Source organism: Zalophus californianus, chromosome 9 (assembly GCF_009762305.2).
Source record: "Zalophus californianus isolate mZalCal1 chromosome 9, mZalCal1.pri.v2, whole genome shotgun sequence".
Taxonomy (NCBI): domain Eukaryota; kingdom Metazoa; phylum Chordata; class Mammalia; order Carnivora; family Otariidae; genus Zalophus; species Zalophus californianus.
The window spans coordinates 84,166,091-84,188,343 of record NC_045603.1 but is presented as its reverse complement, the minus strand read 5'-3'; the positions used below and the strand labels follow the sequence as shown (position 1 = coordinate 84,188,343).

Here is a 22,253-nt window from a genome sequence, read left to right as displayed (position 1 = left end):
CAGGAAAATATTTTTAAAAAAGAAAAACAGCACAAAATGAGCAAAAAAATATAAGAAGGCAATTCACAGAGAAAATACTAACAGTCAATATTCACTCAGCCCTTGCTGTATTCAGAAAAAAGAAATGCATATTAAGTAAATAATATATCATCTCTCCCCCAACAAATTGCCAAAAATTTAAAAGATTAATAGTACATAATGTTGTTTTTAGTATTGGGAAACAGGCAGTCTTATCCTTTACAAAAGAGAAAGTAAATGGTACATTTTGGAGAGGTGATTTCACAGTATCTGCCAAAATTAAGAACTGTTTGGTTGTATTTCTAGACATCTATTATATGGGAATGCCTACTCATGAACCAAAATGAGTAGTGCAACATTGCTTATAAAGTGACACACATGTGCTGGTCACTTGGATAAGATTCCCTTAGATGACAAGTGCCTGAGCCCACAACATCTGGGTATTTCAGTCTTAATTGCTAGCTATGCAGGAGAGTGTAAGGCAATGTTTCACTTCTCTTTTCACAGAGATTGAGTCATTCTCTACAATGAGCAATCCTTGGAGAAACAACCCACAGTTTACTGATGGGCTTTGTCAACTGGAGACCAACCCCCAAAAGCTTCCACAGCAGCTGTCTAAGATCTCCAGAATTGATTTGGGAGCAAGAATTTTCCATCTGCTTTCCCAAATCTGATTGAACGCAATATAAGGTAATGTAATATCATCCTTCCTGTATATCATTCCTGTATATTCTGACGATTTTGCTATTTTCATGCATATATATGCAGTAGATGGGTCATTTCATTTTTTTATTCTTTAACAAAACTAATATTAATTCAGTTTACCAATCAATGCCAATCAATGAGTTGGGACTAAAGCCAACACGTTAGAAAGTAGTAGATATGAGTAAGCAGATGATTGTATTGCTTCTTTGAGTAAAACAATGGATTCTCATGTTATTTCTACCATCTCTAAAGGCAAGAAACAGAATCCCAGAAGAAGCATAAAACAGTGTTTAGATTCCCATAATCCTGCTAAGTTTATTTACAATTCCCTCCTTCATCCTTCCTGCCTGTCCAGATGGTTTTCTTCTTTGTTTCTCAAACTGAATTATGTTCATTGCCTTAAGATGTTAAATACTTCAAAGCCCTTCCTCTTTAGTTCCTCACAAACAGAAGTCATAAACTCTTACCTTTGCCGAATTATGCTGGGGTTAGCTGTCACTAAGTGACTTTTGGATCCAACATCTTTAGTGTATTCACTTGACAAAGGAGGAAGATTGCATCTAGAGAAACAAAACATTTTAGAATGATTTACAAACTTTTAAATCAAGTCAGTTATCATGACAAATAGGAATTTTACTAGATCTAGCTCAATTCACAAATAATCATTTTTATCACCTCTCCCTTTTAACAGTCATTAGATGATTAACTATAACCATCTTCAAAACACAGTCATAAAAACGAGTTCTGTTTTAGAGGAAAATGTCAACTAGAGAGTTAAGTAATCTATTAAAAAGGAGACATTAACTAGAATGAATTTATTCCATTCAAAATATTTTGGGGGTGGTAGGACAGGAAGTATTAGGCTTGAAACTAGAGCTCAGGAGGGTGTGGTACACTAAGGACACAGGGCTTGCAGTGTTCTCTGTATACCCAGAAACTTCAAGACACAGGGAAGAATTGTATTTGCTTGTGGTTTTCTTTCTGTTCCCAAATTCTAAATTATAACAGTACATTCAGAGCAAACTCTGCCTCCTAAATCAATGCATGTCCAACTTCTGTGTACATGATCAATGTATGGGTTGAAATATACTGGTGAGGGCGCCTGGGTGGCTCAGTTGGTTAAACAACTGCCTTCGGCTCAGGTCATGATCCTGGAGTCCCGGGATCGAGTCCCGCATCGGGCTCCCTGCGCAGTGGGGAGTCTGCTTCTCCCTCTGACCCTCTCCCCTCTCATGCTCTCTATCTCATTCTCTCTCTCAAATAAATAAATAAATAAAATCTTAAAAAAAAAAAAACCTCTAAAAAAAAAAAAAGAAAGAAATATACTGGTGAAACACAATGATTTGTTATCTAAAGAAATGCATTGATTGTCCATTGTCCCAGTTCAGCCAAGGGAAAGAGTACAGGTGATGTTTTCCTGGTGACAAAAATAACTCCCCTAGGGGCGCCTGGGTGGCTCAGTTGGTTAAGCGACTGCCTTCGGCTCAGGTCATGATCCCGGAGTCCTGGGATCGAGTCCCACATCAGGCTCCCAGCTCAGCGGGGAGCCTGCTTCTCCCTCTGACCCTATCTCCTCTCATACTGTTTCCCTCTCTCTCTCTCTCTCAAATAAATAAATAAATAAAATCTTTAAAAAAAAAATAAGTAACTCCCCTCTCTCTCTCACACACACACACACACACACACACACACACACACACAACCACCCCAGAGCCGATTGCTTTCCTTGGCCACAATGTCTTATGAATGTTTACAATGGAAAATATGGCAACTACAAATCCAAATCCCATGGCTTTCTGCCCTTGGAACTTCAGGCAAGTTAATTCATCTGCCTGGCCTTGGTTTCCCCATGACACAAAATGAGGATAATAACTTTTCTTAAATGAGGTTGTTGTAAGGATTACAGTAAGAAATGTATAAAAAGTCCCTACCTCGATACCTCACACATAGTAAAAACTCAAAAATATCGTGTATCAGAAATATATCTGTAATCAAATATACACTTTTTATGAAGACCCTAAATGAGTCTGTAGTTCCCATTAGGTTTTCTTTCATTACTCTGTCCTAATTTCTCCCCTCCACCCCTAGCTCTAACTTGACTCCTACCATATCAGAGCATCTCTAACTCTTGACTACTTAAACTAAAACATCATTTATTTGTAGGTAAAGAGATATAAACATTAAGGTCTCTGCCATCCCTCAACTATTAAATTTACCCTGCAGATTTCCCCAGGACAGGGAATTGTCCGTGCACCACTCAGCTGATCAGCTCAAGTTCCTTGATGTTGTCTTGTATTTGTCCTGTGACTCCTACCACATCAGGGCATCTTGGGTGGAACTTGTCTCAGTTGATTTGGAATCTTCCTTTCATCTGCTCTACAGTAAAGAGATGCTGGATCTTCAGGCAGCTACCCACAGATTATTTAGTCAGCAAGTTGGTGACTTTTGCTGAGTGCCCATTGAGTGGTCACTGTAAGGGTCTGGGGAGCAGGGAGAGCCAAGTCACAGGGCCTCCTCTTGAGGTGTCTATAGTCTCGTGGTCACACCATATCCCGGGTAGTTTCTGAAGACCTTTGTGAGGGAGTGAGCTTCAGCATTACCAACCAGGCTCATGTGGCAGGAGTGCTGACTATGGTCTTGTGATTTTAACTGATCTTTGCAAAGATGAAGGTGACTTTCAGGATAAAACATAAGCTAAAATTTGAGCATTTATGTCTTAAGGAAGCTTTGATCTTGATGGTCCTTCATAACATTCAAGAATCAAACACATTATACCAAAACTGTAACCTCTCAATACTGCTGGAGAGTGCAGTCAACCTGTTTTGTCATTAATGAAACATGTCAGTTTTAATGAACAAATACTTTGTTTTTCTGTGTGTTCCTTGTAGGTTGATCCATGGCTCATATGCCTGGGTTCCTTCATACCTTCTATTACAGTAAAAGCTCAAGAAAAACTTCTGGATACTGATTGTCAAATCCTACAACACAAGGAAATGCTTAAAGTAATTAAGATAATATTTTATAAATGCATTTCTGGAAAATAATGATACTGCATTTTGGTGTAAATATCTGTCTTAAGTTCTTCAAGTGCAAATGTCTATGACACTTCCTTGTAGCTCTTAGAAAAAGCACACTGTAATTTTAGTTCCTCGATTCCTAAATTGATAATAACAGATTTATATAAAAGGCACATTTAATACAAATTGTTTCTAATAAGGCATAATTGTGTAAAAGTGTTTCAAACTTTGCATTATCGCTCATTGGCACAATTAACAGATATTAATGGCTAACGTGTGTTAGTAACTGTGCTCATGATCCTAAAAGATGTGATCACAGAACTGATGAAAGATAAATATTCTTTGAATTGGGGCATAGAGGTAGCAGGGGAATGGGCTTGGTGAAGAGGAATCTTTAAATAGAAAAAAGTCATAAAATTACTTTTTAAATGTTATGCATATCATTCATCATCAGGGAACTACAAATTAAAACTACAATGAGATATCACCTCACACCTGTCAGAATGGCTAAAATCAGCAACACAAGAAATAACAGGTATTGGTGAGGATGTGCAGAAAGGGGAACCCTCTTGCACTGTTGGGAGGAATACAAACTGGTACAGTTTGTGGAGGTTCCTTAAAAAGTTAAAAATAGGGTGCCTGGGTGGCTTAGTTGGTTAAGCATCTGCATTCAGCTCAGGTCACGATCCCAGGGTCCTGGGATCGAGTCCTGCATCAAGCTCCCTTCTCAGCGGGGAGTCTGCTTCTCCCTCTTCCTCTACCCCTCCCCCCACCGTTTGTGCTCTCTCTCTCACTCTCTCTCAAATAAATCTTTTAAAATTTTTTTGAGAAAAAAAAAGAAGTTAAAACTAGAACTACCCTACGACCCAGCAATTGAACTACTAGGTATTTACCCAAAAAACACAAAAACACAAATTCAAAGGATACATGTAGTCTGATGTTTATAGTAGCGTTATTTACAATAGCCAAAATAGGAAAGCAGCCCAAGTGTCCATTGATTGATGAATGGATAAAGAATTGATATATAATGGATAAAGAAGTGTTAAAGAAGTGATAAGTGTCATTCCATGACAACGGAATATTACTTAGCCATCAAAAAGAATAAAATCTTGCCATTTGCAGTGACATGGATGGAGCTAGAGTATTGTGCTAGGTGAAATATATCAGAGAAAGAGAAATACCATATGATTTCACTCATATATGGAATTTAGAAGACAAAACAAATGAGCATAGGGAAAAAGAGAGAGAGAGAGAGAGAGGCAAACTGGGAAACAGACTCTTAACTATAGAGAATAAACTGATGGTTACCAGAGAGGAGGCAGGCGGGTGGGGGGAATGGGTTGAATAGGTGATGGAGACTGAGGGGTGAACCTGTTGTGATGAGCACCGGGTGTTTCTGGAAGTGCTGAATGGCTATATTGCACACCTAAAACTAGTATTACACTGCATGTTAACTAACTGGAATTTAAATAAAAACTTTAAAAGTGTTACACATATTTAAGTATGTAAAACACACATTTGAGAATAATTCTACCGCACCAAAATGATGTTGCCCTCACTTGTATCCCTCAGCCACCCAAATCATCTCCAAGATGCAAGCATGTTACCTTTGTCTTGCAGACCTTCCAGATAAATGGTATTCAATAATAATTATTTTTTAAAGTGTTACTTTGGATTATAGAGCAAATGTTTACTTTGAAAAACAAGAAACAGATGTTTAGCATTAGAAAATGTACTTGAGGGATGCGTGGTGGTTCAATCGGTTAAGCATTTGGCTTCAGCTCAGGTCATGATCCTAGGGCCCTGGGATCGAGCCCTGCGTCGGGCTCCCTGCTCATCCAGAGTCTGCTTCTCCCTGTTCCTCTACCCCCTCTTCCCCCCTGCTCATGCTCTCTCTCTCTAAAATAAGTAAATAAAATCTTAAAAAAAAAGATAAGAAAATGTACTTAAAAATGTCTAAGCAAAGAAAATTATAATACTGTTATATCCTAATACTGAAAAACATTTTGAACTGTAATGTGGTATATCACTGTGTGCAGGTAAGGCTATTTTTGGATCTGTTCTCTCACGGTAACTCTCCATGCACCCTATAGTCTAAGATCAGACATACTACGTGCTTTCTAATCATATGTACTCACTAAATGTTTAACTTGAACATATGATACTACCCGAATTTTCTCAGGTAAATCTTAAAAAAAAACACTTAATTACTCCCATATTGTAAACCTTAAGTGAGGCTTTTAAAAAATACAAATATATTATGAAAATGGTCCTATTCTTTGCAGGGGTTCAATATGGTGGCATAGGAAGACCCTGAACTGACCTCCTCCCGTTGGTACACCAAATCTACAGCTACTTATAGAATAATTCGCCCTGGAAAAGACCTGAAAATAAGCTGAATAGCAACTCCACAACAAAAGATAAAAGGACCAAATCAAGAAAGGTAGCAGAGGCAGAGACATAGTCTTGTCAAAAACACTATTCCTGGCATGGCAAGCCACAAGTAGGAGGGATCTCACAAATATGGAGCATATCCCTAACGAGCAAGGTATTTGATCCCCACATCATGTACCCCAACCCTTGGGACCTGCACCAGAGAGACAGGCCCTGAAACATCTGGCTTTGAAAACCAGCATGGCTTATACCTAGAAGACCCAAAGGACTGTAGGAAACGGAGACTCCCATCTTAAAAGGGCTCATGCCCAGGCTCATTATCTTGGGTCCCAGTGCAAAAACAGCAAGCTGAAAAGCACCTAGACCACATATGAAAGAAATTCATTGGCCAATCTTAAAGCATCTGCCAGAAGGGCAAGGGTCTGCTGGAACTCTCTCCAGGGATGGAGGTGCTGGTATCATTTTTGTACTTTCCTACCTTGCTGGTGCTGCTTGCCCTGGAATGGTGCTCCCATTCCCCCCTTTAAAAGATGTAAAATGCCAAACTCAGCAGGTGTTATGTGCCAGCATCCTAGCACTCATCTGCCCTGCCAAAGCCTGTGGAAGGGCATGCCCCAGTTTGGCACTCTCCTGTGGATCCATGCTGCCTAAACCAGCAGGTGCATTCAGAACACACAAGGGATGCCCCTTAAACACCTGTCTCTGGGCCAAGGGGAACTTGTGTATCTGGGCCCCACAGGTTTGAAACAATTAGAGAAACAGTTCCCAGCAGGCTACCACTCCCAGGTCAGATGCAGGCAGCAGACTAAAACACATCGTCCTTGGGCCCCATTTGGTGCCCTTCTCTCTTGTTCATATCCCTCAGAGCCCACTTCCTATCCAGCCCAGACTTCAAGGTATGTCACCTCATACTCTCTCTAGCCAGGATTCTCCGTGTTGTCACTCCCCTCCTTCCTCTCTCTTACCCAGACAATCCCAAACCCATGTCAATCCAATCACTTGCTGTCTTCACTTCTGGTCAAAATCACCCAACAGTGCAGGTTGATGCCACTACAGGTAGATGGTCTCTACCCCTGGCTGGATGCATCTTAGCTGTTTTTTACATACCCCTGCAGAAGCCTCCTGTGTTCCCCTTCAAGTGACATACATGTCATCACTCTGCTTAGTCCTTTGACCAAACTTCCTCGCTGCTCAAAAGTTCTGCCCCCACCTGCCTTCCAGTTGTCCCAGCCATACACATATCAGATCTGTCTTCAAATCCCACTTGCTACTCACAAATGCTTTAGTGAAAAACAAAGATGAAAAGGGTGTAGAGCGAAATGAATAAATGAAAACGTTTATTTATAAACAATCTTTGAAGTTTTTATCACCCAACTATATAATCTAAAGCAAAATCTAAGTGTTTCTACTTTTGAGTCTCCCCAGGACATCTGAGCCCTTCTTGGTTTTGTACTTTCTTGGGCATGTTCCCTTGCTCCCTGGCCCTCTCCTACACTCACTTGTATATGAACTTGAAGAGAAGCTAAAGAGCAGTTACAACTGATTAATCACAAGTGACTAGCTTTGAAAGGCCCCAGGGCTTGTGGAAGGGGTAGGGAAAAGGAGAGAAGGCAGAGGCCGCGCTGTGGGTGCTCTCTCTTACCGCATGACAAAATTTGCTTCATCTATTTGACGGCCACAGCCACTCTTCTTCAGAATCCCACCATTTCCCACCACCGCGCATTTCTTCAAGGGCAGCTGGAATGGGGTTGCCTAGCAACAGAAAACAAGGCGGGTTTTCACTGCAGAGAACACACAACCGCTCACAAAATCATTGTTTACAGCAGACCCGTTGGAAGAATTTGATTGAAGACTGGGCAGATCAAAAGAGCATGGAGAAAGAAAGATGCCAAGAAGTTTGTAAGGAATAAACTATCCTGTTCCTTTGAAACTAAAATAAATAAATAAATAAATAAATAATAAAAAAATTAATTCCCTGAAGTGTATTTAAATATAACATATTTGAATCAAACTGACCATGTACATTGTAGAAAGTGGCTGCTAGGGAAAAGAGAAAAATCCATACTAAACATAGGATTAGTTTTAAAGGCATTAAACTGGGAACAAGCTCAAATGGATTCTATCTCCCTATCTGAATGCAATTTCATTCATTCCTACAAACTGCAATTCACTCAACAAACAATGGCTGAGTGTTTCCTATGCTGTTAGGGGTAAATAAAAAAAGATACAGAAAGTCACAGGCCTCAGGACTCAGTTTGGGATGTAGGGGGACTATGAACATAGAAACTTATCTAACAGACTCTTATGTAATGCTGAAATTGTTGTAGAAGACGTATGCTCTAAGTGCTGTGGAGAATCCCACACAGGAGGAAAAGGGCAAATTTCTGCCAAGCCAACTCAGGGAAAGCTTTCTCACTCGAGATGAATCTTAAAGGATGAATAGGATTTTGCCAGGCAGAGAAGCAGTATAAACAAAGGCATAAAGTATGCCGAAAGCAAATGCTGTGTTTATAAGAAAATGTACACTCTGGGTGGGTCTGTCTAGAACTTGGGAGGCGGTAAGGGGCAAGGGACTTGTGCAAACCAGACAGCATGTGACTTTCTTTCTGCAAACATTGAACTGAACTGCAAAGAAAATGTCCAGTGTACCTGAGTGTTCCCTGAAGTGCTATTTATAGTACCAGGGACTATCAAAACCTAGCAATAGCCCCTGGAAGTGAAATGCGTCCTTCAGTGTCTTTTAGCTGGGTCAGCAAGAACCATGAAGTACAGAATCTCCTGCTTGCTGAAACAATACATATTGGTTGCAGTTCTTTGGAGGAAGAACTTACATCTATAGAACTGGTACATAAAATAACCATTCTGATATTAAGTAGGCCATTCTGCATGAATTTGAAGCCAATATGGATTACACCAGAAGAATAAATGGAATACATGAATATATACTATAAGAGCTTCACATAGGCACAAAGTAATTAAACCAGAAAAATAAAATTCCAAGAGTCTGTGTGATCACTAGGAGCTGAGGTCAGCACTTAATGCAGCACAAGAAAAAATTTTACTTCCTCTATTTCTAGTATGTAAAAGGAACAGCCAGTGCTATGAAAATATAGTTGATAAAGATACAGTACTTAAATGGTAAAGACTAAGCATTTACCCGCAGACAATTAAGAATTTCCTGCATGACTGCAACAAAGAACAGTCTAGTGAACTCCAGAGAGGGACAGAGAGAAGAAAGACAGGCAAAGGCCAGCACTCTAACACGTCCAGATTGATCCAGGGTTATATGTGGCATTTTCCTCAGTCAGTCCTAAGGAGGGTTTGAAGTCAACATTAGAAATACATTGATTAGATCTACCAAAACAAGGCAGAGGATCATAGGAGAAGAGAGGAAAAAATGAAACAAGACGAAACCAGAGAGGGAGACACAATCATAAGAGATTCTTAATCTTAGGACAAAACTGAGGGTTGCTGGAGGGGAAAGGGGTGGCGGGATGTGGGAACAGGGTGATGGACATTGGGAAGGGTATGTGTTATAATGAGCACTGGGTATTATATAAGACTGATGAATCACAGACCTGTACCCCTGAAACAAATAATACATTATATATTAATTAATTGAATTTAAATTAAAAAAAGAAAATATATTTATATATAAAAAAATAGAAGTGCAAAAAAAAAGAAATGCATTGGTTAGATCTATGTTAGATGTAGATTTAAGTTTATATGCTCAAATTAGCTATTCATTTATTCCACAAGTATTTACTGAGTGCCTACTATGTTCCAGGCACTGTTCTGGGTGACAGGGACATATGTAATAATCCCTGTTCCTATGGAGCTTACATTCTCATGAGTAAAGACAAATGAGTGGAAAGAACAGTATGTCAGATGGCGATATGCCTGTGGAGAGAAACAAATCATTGGCATGAAACAATCAGGAAATGGCTTTTGAAGAACTGCAATTCGAATAGGGTGGCTGGGGAAGACCTCAAAGGAGACATGTGAGCAAATCCTTGAAAATGAGGTGGTGGGCATTATGGACATCCAGGGGGAACTGCTGTTGCTGACCTTGAGGAAGGAACATTCATGGTGTACAAAAGGAAGAGCAAAGACCCCACTGTGTCTGGAGATGAGTAAGCAGGGGATTGATAAGTAGAAGAGAAAATGAGAGTTAACTGGCAGAGAGACTGGAGAACAGATTCTGTAGGGCCTTGAAGGATATGATAGAGACTTTGGGTTTTGTTCCAAGATGAACATCAAGTCAAGGTAGAGAGAGCAAAGGAGTGACGTTATGCCATATTTTGGAACAACCACTCTGCCTCTGTGTGAACAGGCTATAAGATGTCATGGGTAGAAAGAAAGGAACCAGTCAGGAGTCTCCTGTAACAGTGGACTAGAGATTCTGGTGGCTTGGACGAGGGTGATGGCAGTGGGGACGGTGAGAAGTGAGCAGATTCTGGAGATATTCTGAAGGAAAAGCAAAAGGATTTGCTGATGTAATAGAAATAGAGTAAGAGAAAAAAGAGGAATTAAGAATGTTGCCAAGGGTTTTGGCAAAAACAGCTGTAAAGATGGACCTGCCATTTACTGAGGTATAGGTTACAGAGGAGCAGGTTTTGGGGAAAATGATTTGGAGTTCAATTTTAAATATGTCACGTATGACATCTCCTTTAGGCATTTAAATGGCAGTGTCAAGGAGGCAACTGAAATATGAGAATACATCCAGGGAACTGGTCTTTCCTGGAGAAAGCTGGGAGTGATCAGCATACACTAGGGAACTAAAGTTAGGAGACTAGATGGTGAATGGGTGTAGACAGAAAAGAGAAGAGGTCAAAGACTTGAATCCTGGGACACTCCAACAAGAAGTCAGGACACTAAGGAGACTAAGGAGTGGCCAATAAAATGGCAGAAAAAAAAAAAAAAACAGGAAAGTGTGGTGTCTGGGAAGACAAGTTAAAAAAAAAGTTTCTCAAAAAAGAAGGGGGAAAATAGTAGCAAATACAATAGATTTGCAATAATAAATAGATTAATAAAGTAAAATAATAGCTAAAAATTGCCCCCTGGATTTAACAACATGAAGGTTACTTGGTAACCTTAACAAGGATAGATTTGGTTCACAGTATAGACAGAAGCCTGATCTGAGTGGCGCCTGAGTGGCTCAGTCGTTAAGCATCTGCCTTTGGCTCAGGTCATGATCCCAGGGTCCTGGGATTGAGCCCCACATCAGGCTCCCTGCTCAGCGGGAAGCCTGCTTCTTGCTCTCCCGCTCCCCCTGCTTGTGTTCCCTCTCTCATTGTGTCTCTGTTAAATAAATAAATAAAATCTTAAAAAAAAAAAGAAGCCTGATCTGAGCTCAGTGAGTTATACATGTTTATTTGCATATCTATTTGTATATAGTTATTTTAAAAGTGTGGGCTCATTCATGCTCAACTAATATTTAGTTTGCGTTGGGGCACCTGGGTGGCTCAGTCATTTAAGCATAGGACTCTTGATATTGTCTCAGGTCATGATCTCAGGGTTGTGAGATCAAGCCCTGCACTGGCCTCTGCACTGGGCACAGAGTCTGCTTGGGATTCTCCCTCTCTCTCTACCTCCCCCCAATAATAAAATAATAATAATAATTAATAATAACAATAATAATAATAATATTTAGTTTGTCTTGTAAAAGCCAACTTAAACCCTCCCTCATTGTTGTCAGAGTTCTTGAGGGGTGCCTGGGTAGCTCAGTTGGTTAAGCATCCAACTCTTGGTTTCGGCTCAGGTCATGATTCTAAAATCATTGAGACTGAGCCCCGTGTTGGGCTCCATGTTCAGCAGGAAGTCTACTTGAGAATTCTCTCCCTCTTCCTGTGCCCCTCCCCCACTAAAATAAATAAATCTAAAAAAAAAGAGAAAAGAAAGAGTTCTTGAACCAGACTGACTAGCAACCCCAGGCTTCCAGGCAAGAATCTGGGCACAGAAGCAGCGTATCTGGGAAAGGGTGGAAGTAGAAGCAGTAACATAAAGCCAGGTGTCTCCAGGGGCACTGGGGTGGCTCGGTCGGTTGGCCAATGGGCTCTTGATTTTGGCTCAGGTCATGATCTCGGGTTGTGGAATCAAGCCCAGTGTCAGGCTCTGTGCTCAGCAGGGAGTCTGCTTGAGATTTTCTCCTTCCCCATCTCCTTCTGCCCCTCCCTCCACTCATGTGCAGTCTCTCCCTATATATAATAATTAAACAAAACTTAAAAAAAGAAAAAAAGCTAGGTGCCTCCTACCTCCTAACTTCCAGGTTGTAGGACTGTGGGACTATAGGGCAGGCTGTCTGACCCCTCAGTGTTCCACTTCCTGTCTCTAAAGAGGGCTAGTATCACAGGATTATATGGGATTATATGAGATGTTGTACATACATCTCCTTGAGCTCCTGGTACGGTGTTCCTTCCCTTCTTCTTTCTTCTTTCCCTTCTTTCATCCCTTTCCTCCTTCTAGCACAGTTCACTGACTTGTTCAAGCCGCAAAATACTGAGATTCCATGGCTTTGGGGAAACATGATAATAGAGTGATTTGTCTAACTCTACCTTAACAATTGTAAAATGTAACTATTATATTCATATACTATAAAAAAAATTTTTTAAAGCTCTTGAACTAAAGGCCAGGGATGGGGGAAGCCATTTCTTTTTTTCTGTTAATATTTGCTTGCTACTTCTCCATTTGGTCAACTGCTGGCCCTCACACAAGCAATTTCATTTCAATAAATATTTCTCAAGTTCCTATGTACACACTCTTCTGGGCACAATAACATCTCACCAAAGCTTTACAGAGAGGAAAAACTTAACTGAGAAAACACTGTGGAATTTTAACTAATTGATATAATACTGTCATTGTGCTATTTTAAATACAGAATATCTCAGCTGGGCAATGGTCAGTGCCTACCAGAATATGTGAATGCAATGTTCTCCTTCTGGGGTACAGTACCTAGAAAGAACTTTTGGTCATCTGTTTCCACATGAATATTATTATTTTGGCAAAGAGTATTTTTTTATTAAGGCATTGCATCCTTTCCTTTCAAATGTATCTCCTTGCATCCCTGCCCGAAAATGTCTACTGGGTCTGAGAATATAGTATACTATAAAACTCCTCCTGCTAACCTTAAAAAATACTACTCTATGTCCATCAGTATATGAATGGATAAGAAGTCACGGTACACACACACACACACACACACACACACACACACATCTATACATACACACACAACATAATATTACTCAGCCATAAAAAAAAAATAAGATCTTGTCATTTGTGACATGGATGGACCTAAAGGGTATTATGCTAAGTGAAAATAAGTTAGACAGAGAAAGACAAATACCATATGATTTCATTTATACGTGGAATCTAAAAAGCAAAACAAATGAGTAAACAAACAAAAAGCAAAAACAGATACATAAATACAGAGAACAAACTGATGGTTGCCAGAGGGAAGGAAGCCAGGAGAATAAGCAAAATAGGTAAACGGGACTGGGAGATACAGGCTCCCAGTAATGGAATGATCAAGTTATGGGAATAAAAGGTACAAGATAGGGAATATAATCAATGGTATTGTAATAGCGTTATATAGGGACAGACATACGGTAGCTATACTTGTGGTGAGCATATAGCATAATGGACGGATTTGTGGAATCACTATGTTGTACACCTAAAACTAATGTAACACTGTGTGTCAACTGTACTTCAATTAAAAAAAAAAAACAAACAACAAACAAATATTCTCTAAATTAAAGAATGAATTAGGCAGATCAACCATATGGATGAGCTCAAAATATTGCTGGACCACTAATTCACCTGACGGATCTTTGTCCATATATTTTTGCCTATCACTGTCCCATCTATTAATGGCCATCTTCTTTTTTTTTTTAAGATTCTAGATTTTTTTTTTAAGATTTTATTCATTTATTTGAGAGAGAGAATGAGAGAGAGAGAGCACATGAGAGGGGGGAGGGTCAGAGGGAGAAGCAGACTCCCCACCGAGCAGGGAGCCTGATGCGGGACTCGATCCCGGGACTCTAGGATCATGATCGGAGCCGAAGGCAGTCGCTTAACCAACTGAGCCACCCAGGCGCCCTAATGGCCATCTTCTTAATGACTATATTATATTAACCATCTGGTATTCATATTCTGGATTGCCAGTCCCCTCAAACTCTCAGTGCCTCACAGGAAGTCAGGCATGATAATAACTATCCCATCTGTCTTCCAGTATGATTATGAGAATTAAAATAAGGTGATGCACTGAACATCATCAGAAACTCTGAAGTCCTATATATGGCATTAGTACATTACTATATACTAAAAAATTTAATTCTCTAGGAAAAAATGTATCTGTATATTGCTAGACTACTATAATATGTAGTTTATCTTTGGGTGAGATACTTTCAACTTCAAAGAATTATATTGATCTTGAACAAAATATTTCTTATCATTGGCCTTTGAGGATACATCAACTACTTCTATGAATCAATGAATTTAATGAACTTTTTCTAAAGATTTTATTTATTTATTTGAGAGAGAGCACAAGAGGGGGTAGGGTCAGAGGGAGAAGCAGATTCCCTGCTGAACAGGGAGCCTGATGCAGGACTCAATTCCAGGACCGGGGATCATGACCTGAGCCAAAGGTAGTCGCTTAACCAACTGAACCAGCCAGGTACCCGAATTTAATGAATTTTTAAATGTACATTTTTTTGTGTGAATCATTGCAAGGAGCCTATCTTTTTTGCTCAACACTCTATATCCCAAGTAAGCACAGAGCAGATAATCGACTATTTGTTTAATATGTTAATTATTTAATCAGATTTTTGTCGAACATCTAATCTGTTTTCACCAGTACCTTACCTAAAGTGGAATTTTTTTTTTTTAAAGATTTTATTTATTTATGTGACAGAGAGAGAGACACAGCGAGAGCAGGAACACAAGCATGGAGAGTGGGAGAGGGAGAAGCAGGCTTCCCGCCAAGCAGGGAGCTCAATGCGGGGCTCGTGATCGAGCAGACACTTAACGACTGAGCCACCCAGGCACCCCTAAAGTGGAATTTTCTTAGTGTCACAATGGATATATATTTTAATCTCCAAACTGCAAGAACAGACATGAGCCCTGCCACTCTCTAAATAAGAGCCAATAAATAAAGCCATCGCCAATTTTGTTTTTTGAGTTATCCCTTTATCCTTATCATGGCCCATGGCCTACATTGCTTGGGTCTCTTCTTAAATAGCCTGATGTCCAACTTACCTTTTCATTCAACAACTATTTGTTGAGCACCTCTGATGGACCAGAAGCTGCTGTGTATACTGAGAATATGCTGGTGAACAAAATGGACATGTACCCCATTCATGGAGCTAACATGTTAACAGGAAAAACAATTTAATAAATATAATAGGAAAGTACAGAGTGCTATATAGGACATCTCTATGACGAAGTGACCCTGAGACCTGGGATCTCAAGTTTTTAGGCATAAGAAAAGTAGCTGAGATTTCTGGTCTATTAAACAATCTTAGGAAAGTTGAAAGAAAAAACACAAAAATTAGGGTCTTTAATGTTTTATGGCATAAATGAAGGTGAAGACAGGCTACAAGACTTTTTCAGAAGCAAATTACAAATGCCACCTGATAAATTATTCCTGGCTTACAATATGACTTCTGGAAGAATGCCATTAAAATCTGAAGAATCTAAGCCATGGTTTTTGTGCCTTATGTAAATAGCTCTAGAGCATCCCAAAATGGTTTTTATAATTAAGTGAATGAAGCATTATTTACCAAAGTCATTTCCAAAGCAAGATGCCTCACTTCTTCCTCTTCATGTGCAATCACACAAGACAACAAAGCACTAAGGGCCAGTGACTTCAATTACTAACATGAGGACACTCTGTGCCTACCCATCTTCTATCCCATAGACAGAACTAGATGTCTTGAATGATAATTACACTATCTCTACGAGGAAGTGAGTTAACCACCGTCAATCACTAACCCTTTTAGAGTCTGAGCTTGTCCTGCGGGAAGGGGAGGAGGCACATGGAGAAAAGAAAAAATGTCAACCACTTAGTAGATAGAGAACTGGATTAAACAATGCTGCAGTAACTACTTTTACAGGAATACACAACACTTTAGTAAAAACATCTCTGATACAAATTAATTTACAATAGTCTTTAAGGCATGTCTAAAATGTAAAAAATTAGCATCATGCATTGATGTGAAATAAAAACTGAAGAATAAAAAATGTTCTATAGAACCACTATAGGGCAAAACCAGATATTGGGGGCAGGCTGTAACGTCCCTACATCCAAGTTATAAAAAACAAAACAAAACAAAACAAAAAACCTAATCTTATATCTAGGCTTCTGGGAGTACAAGGAAGCCAAAAAGTTTAAAATCCCAGAGGTGACCCACTTGGATTCTGTGAAAATGAGTAAAGGAAAACCTCATTCAAAATGGAGTTGAGAAGTCCTGAAGAAGGGGTCTCAAGCCTGTACCACTACTTGCAGCATACTTTACCTACCTGGGCAGGAGGAAGCTTATTTTCCTCCCCCAGCAGGAGGAAAAAGAAGATTTTGTCCTAGCCCAGCAACAGCCCAGACAATGAGAAGTCACCACAAACCTGAACTCTTGCTTTCCTCCAATGAATTTTTATTCAGAACCACCCCTCTCAACTCCTTCCTTTCCTCTCTAAAAGCAAACCCCCCTCTCCTTTGTTCTCCAGACTTGTCTACGGTTGATTACAGTTTGCATGTCCCAAATTGCAAGTGCTCTGCTATTCCTAAATAAACTCATTTTCCTGGTAAAATAACTGGCTCTTTATTTTCAAGGTTGACAATTCTTTTTTTTTTTTTTTTTAAGATTTTATTTATTTATTTGACAGTGAGAAAGGGAATACAAGCAGGGGGAGTGGGAGAAGGAGAAGCAGGCTTCCCGCCGAGCAGGGAGCCTGATGCGGGGCTCGATGCGGGGCTCGATCCCAGGACCCTGGGATCATGACCTGAGCCGAAGGCAGACGCTTAACTGACTGAGCCACCCAGGCACCCCTTAAGGTTGACAATTCTATCCATAGTGGAGCTCGGCCAGAAACAATCTAAGCTCTGAACAAACAAGAGGAGGTTCTGCAGTGCCTAGACATGAGAATTGAGTAATAGATTGAATCAGATTAAGCAAACTAATAGCCAGTGAAATATCTTTAATTTCAAGAATTTATCTAAGCAACAAAGTAGTATTTTTAAATACTCTTGCTTTTGAAGATGGCAACAAAATAGTCCACTGTTTTAAACTTAATATATCTCAGATATATTAGATAAAAAAGATAAACTCAGTGTTAATGACAACAATCATAACTCTCACTGCTTCAATATAAGTTTCCAGATGCACCAAATAACTTTTGCATCTACCTTGCTCTAGATTCTTCTTTCTCTAGCCTCCTTCTACCACTTCTGTTCCTGTTTCACCTGTAACCTACATTCCTTGCTTGGTTGTTTTCATATTGGGGGGTGAGGGGAGAAGAAAGGGAGCATGCCATAAATATTTCTAAATAAATATTATTTTATAACTAAAAAAATAAGTGAAGCTATCAAGCCAAATTTTCCTTATTTTGTTACACATGGAACTTTATGCTGATATTCTTTTAGCTAAAAAAGTTGGACTTTTATTTTCACGCTTCACAATTCAAAGGAAAACTCTTTGTTTGTCTGTTTGTTTCGCCCAACTACTCCCTCCAAACAGCTCTCTTTGATAGGAAGGGGAACAAGTCTTCCATGTCACGCAGTTATGTTTTAAAGCTAGAAAAATCACCAGACCACTCAGTATTCAGAACACTACCAAGTGCCATTATTAAGAAGAGGAATCACTATCAATGTTAGATGTGGGTCTCAAATCTTAACAGAAAAGCAGAGCTTTTGATTTGCAACCCTTGAAGTGGCTTGAAAGGCTGTCGCTATATATGCCAGTGACTATTACTCATGATGTCAAAACATATGCTTGCCCTTATTGATGAAAATCTCAAGTTTTTGTCCACAGGAATATGAACTTGTACTTCTAATTATAGTCCAACCCATTCATTTCTATGTACCTTCACCCACATATCCACATGGACTCCCACACATAATTATGCTTCACCCACACACATAATTTAATTTCTCACCCACATGTTAATTATATCCTCGACTGAGGCATCTAAATACACCCCCTGTCTTACATCTAATTACAGCCCCCCTCTTATGAATGTAATTACACCATTCAGCCACCCATCTAATTATGCCCTCCTTGACATATTTAATTGCACTGTCCGCTCAAGGATCTAACTACATTCTAACCAGTGCATCAATTAAGCCCCCAACCCTCCAACAATATTCTTCAGATGCACATCTCTTTATCTCTGTACCCCACTTTATTATTTCAACTAAGGATTGACAACCCAAGCAAATTCCTAGTAAGTATGGCATCCAGCTAACAGGCAAAATAATGACAAGATGTAGCTGAATCAAAAGCAGCTTTGGTCCTTTCTGGTAAATAAGCAAATATGTATTTGCTTTTTCAGTCATTTAACTAGCCCCTTGGAAATCCAAATTACAATTTCTGCTGTTTTCTTACTTTGCATGCGTAAGCATTTTTATGATGAAAATATCTAGTAATTAATTTATTTCAGAGACTAATTCTTCTTATTACAGATATTTAATTATTGAACCCTTAAAAAACATTACCCAAAACTTTTCCTGGGGATATATAAGTACTAATTATAGAATATTTGCACATCCATACCATTCAAAGAAGTTTCACTGTCCTTCAATTATATGAAAGTGAATTTCTAGAAAGCTGATGCTAAGATTTGTATTCCCCATTCCACTAATAAAATTGTGATTTAAAAAAGATAAACTCATTATTAATATTCTTTCTACACAGGATGCATCTCTGGAAATTGAATAATGTGATATAGTTATGTGTTGGGTACTATTTCTCCATTAAAATGTTTGATTTAATCCATTATAAAAAATAATACATAAGCATTCCAAGGAGTATTATGTATTTTTCACATATAATCTATAGTTGGGACACAACCCTTAGAAGCCAAATATTACATCAGTTCATGGGACCATTAAGCAGATTCATCAAATGTTTCATAATCAATTCCCAGTTAACTGAAATTTGTTAGACATTGTTTCTGACCCATGAATGCCAAAGCAGCAAGGAAGGCCCGTACCTCTACTTTAGGCCAGAGGCTGGCTGCATTTCAAAAGTTCTCAAACAGGGGAGACTTTTCATGGTGGAAAGGAAAGGACTATGAAGGGTACGCACAACATTTCAAAGGTAGCCTCCAGTGATTCTTAGTAGTAGAGCACAAAATGGCGGCGGCAGCAGCAGGAATCAAGTTCATGCCATTCATTGCTAGACTTCGCAGTCTCAACTCCGGAGGTAGAAGTACCACCGCAAGAATCTTACTCTGCAAATACAGTGCATCTTCCTATTGAGAAGCATTGCCCTTGAGCCCTGCCTGACCATATCTGAGTCCTGACTTAACGTTTCTTCTATGACCACTGGCGACTTATTTAACCTCAGTGCCTTAGTGTTCTCATTTGTACCCACCTCAGACAGTTGTGAGGATTAAATGAGCTCCATGCGGCACAAAGTAAGTGATCAATACTATTACCTTATTTTTAATGGACCGGTATTTTCTCAGCAACACAGCCTAGAAATCTTGGAGTCATTTTCTCTCAATATCACCCTATCACCTACCTCTGCAGAGGTTCTTCTACTCTCCTCTTTCCATCCTCATTGCAAAACTTTTTTAAAGATTTATTTTATTTGAGAGAGAGACTGAGAGAGAGCATGTGTACATGGGGGCAGGGGCAGACTCCCTGCTGAGTGCAGAGCCCGAGGCAGGGCTCAATCCCATGACCCATGAGATCATAACCCATGAGAGCATGACCTGAGCCAAAACCAAGAGTCAGAAGCCTAACCCACTGAGCCACCCTGGCGCCTCACCTCATTGCAAAAATTTTGTAATGGCTTACCACGATTGTCGGATTCTAGTTCTTGCCCACTATCTATCCTTCACTCTCATGTACTAATTTTTCTTCCAAAACAAAAGTGATGCTATCACAAGTGTTTACATATTGTCCAAACACATAAAATTACACACATTCAATATGCACAGTTCTTTCTATATTGCTTATCCCTCAATAAATCTTTAAATAAACAAAATCTAGTGCAAGTCACTCCCCTACAAAAAATGTACAAAATGTCCCATTCTTGCCCCACCATCCATAGACAAAAAACATTTGAGATCTTCATTGAGGCACTCAGAACCCAACACCCCAAACTCCTTGTTCTTTCTTGTTTCATACCACATCACTTATGCTCACACTCCATATTCCCTCCACACCATTTTATTTACTGTGCTTCTCCTCCAAAACAGCCTGAATTTCTTGTCTCCCTACATTTGTTGAGGCTGCTACAATGTCTCCTCCCCTACCTCCCCCCACTCTCCCTACCCTATTATCTACCTACCAAGTCATTTTTCACCCTTAAGAACCATGAAGTGTCTGCAGGTATTATGTCCAATAAGATCTTCTACAAGTTCAAGGATTGCTCAAAAACTGAAACAGATCAGAGGAACATAAGAATCCATTTATGCTCAATGAGTCATGAGAATTATGTGTTAAAGCTGTGCACAACAGCTTGTAAATACATGTGAAATTGAATCAAATCATTTCTTCAGTACCTCAGAGACTTTCAAACTTATAATTGTTGATGTTCTTTTGTTTGTTTCACAATGGAAGTCTTCTGTTGTTTTTCAAATAAGATTTTATGCAGAAAATCTCCATTAAAAAACAAAAATAGAAAAACAAAAGAGAAGATGCTCTTTGAGGTGCAGGTGGGCACCTCTCTTGGTGCCTCTTATTTCTGAAAGTGACACTTAGACACCCCAAGGAAATTGATGGTGCAGAAAACTACTAATCTAATCAAACTCTCCCCCACCTGGAAATTAAGAACTACAAATATCAAGCACATTTCAGTTAAAGATATTTGGCAGGTATTTACTGGGTTCCAAACAACCATATACTAGGCCTTTTATGAAGTACTGGAGCAAAACCCCTGACCTCCAGCTTAATGTCTGTTGCACTAAAATGTGGAGTGAATTAAGACATCTATTTTGTTTTCAACCATAAAGAGGGTGCAATTACTCAGTAATGCAGCAGATTGTTAAATGTTAATCCAACTTAACTGACTGAGCACCTTAACAACAGTACCAGGATCAATTGCTGGCTAATTAACTATTAAATTATTAATTTCTTAAAAAAGCAAACCTAGTATTGTCTCATATATAACTATTCCATGACAAAATGAAGAAATCAAGCAGAGAATATTTTCTTTGAGAACAACTGGCTCCTTCTGCTTTCTCCCCACCCCAACCCCCTTTACAAAAAAGTATCTGTTGGGATGAATGGATAAAGAAGATGTGGTATATATATACACAATGGAATATTACGCAGCCATCAAAAGGAATGAGATGTTGCCATGGACAACGACGTGGATGGAACTGGAGGGTGTTATGCTGAGTGAAATAAGTCAATCAGAGAAAGACATGTATCATATGACCTCACTGATATGAGGAATTCTTAATCTCAGGAAACAAACTGAGGGTTGCTGGAGTGGGGGTGCGGTGGGAGGGATGGGGTGGCTGGGTGATAGACATTGGGGAGGGTATGTGCTATGGTGAGCGCTGTGAATTGTGCAAGACTGTTGAATCACAGATCTGTACCTCTGAAACAAATAAATGCAATATATGTTAAAAAAAAAAAAAAGAAGATAGCAGAAGGGGAAGAATGAAGGGGGGTGAATCGAAGGGGGAGATGAACCATGACAGACAATGGACTCTGAAAAACAAACTGAGGGTTCTAGAGGGGAGGGGGATGGGGGGATGGGTTAGCCTGGTGATGGGTATTAAAGAGGGCACGTTCTGCGTGGAGCACTCGGTGTTATGCACAAACAATGAATCATGGAACACTACATCACAAACTAATGATGTAATGTGCAGTGATTAACATAACAATAAAAAAGTATCTGTCAGGGCGCCTGGGTGGCTCAGTCAGTTAAGTGACTAACTCTTGATTTA

The 22,253-nt window shown here is 39.5% G+C and overlaps 1 protein-coding gene across 1 annotated transcript in view; it reads right to left on the bottom strand.

The window, feature by feature from the left end:
• ST8SIA1 (ST8 alpha-N-acetyl-neuraminide alpha-2,8-sialyltransferase 1) overlaps positions 1 to 22,253 on the bottom strand; it is a 143,298-nt gene that overhangs the window by 46,535 nt on the left and 74,510 nt on the right. The window contains exons 3-4 of the mRNA XM_027595294.2: positions 7,777 to 7,886; positions 1,191 to 1,283 (exon numbers count right to left, since the gene is read on the bottom strand). Coding sequence (XP_027451095.1) covers positions 1,191 to 1,283; positions 7,777 to 7,886 — 203 coding nt within the window. The remainder of the gene's footprint in view (positions 1 to 1,190; positions 1,284 to 7,776; positions 7,887 to 22,253) is intronic.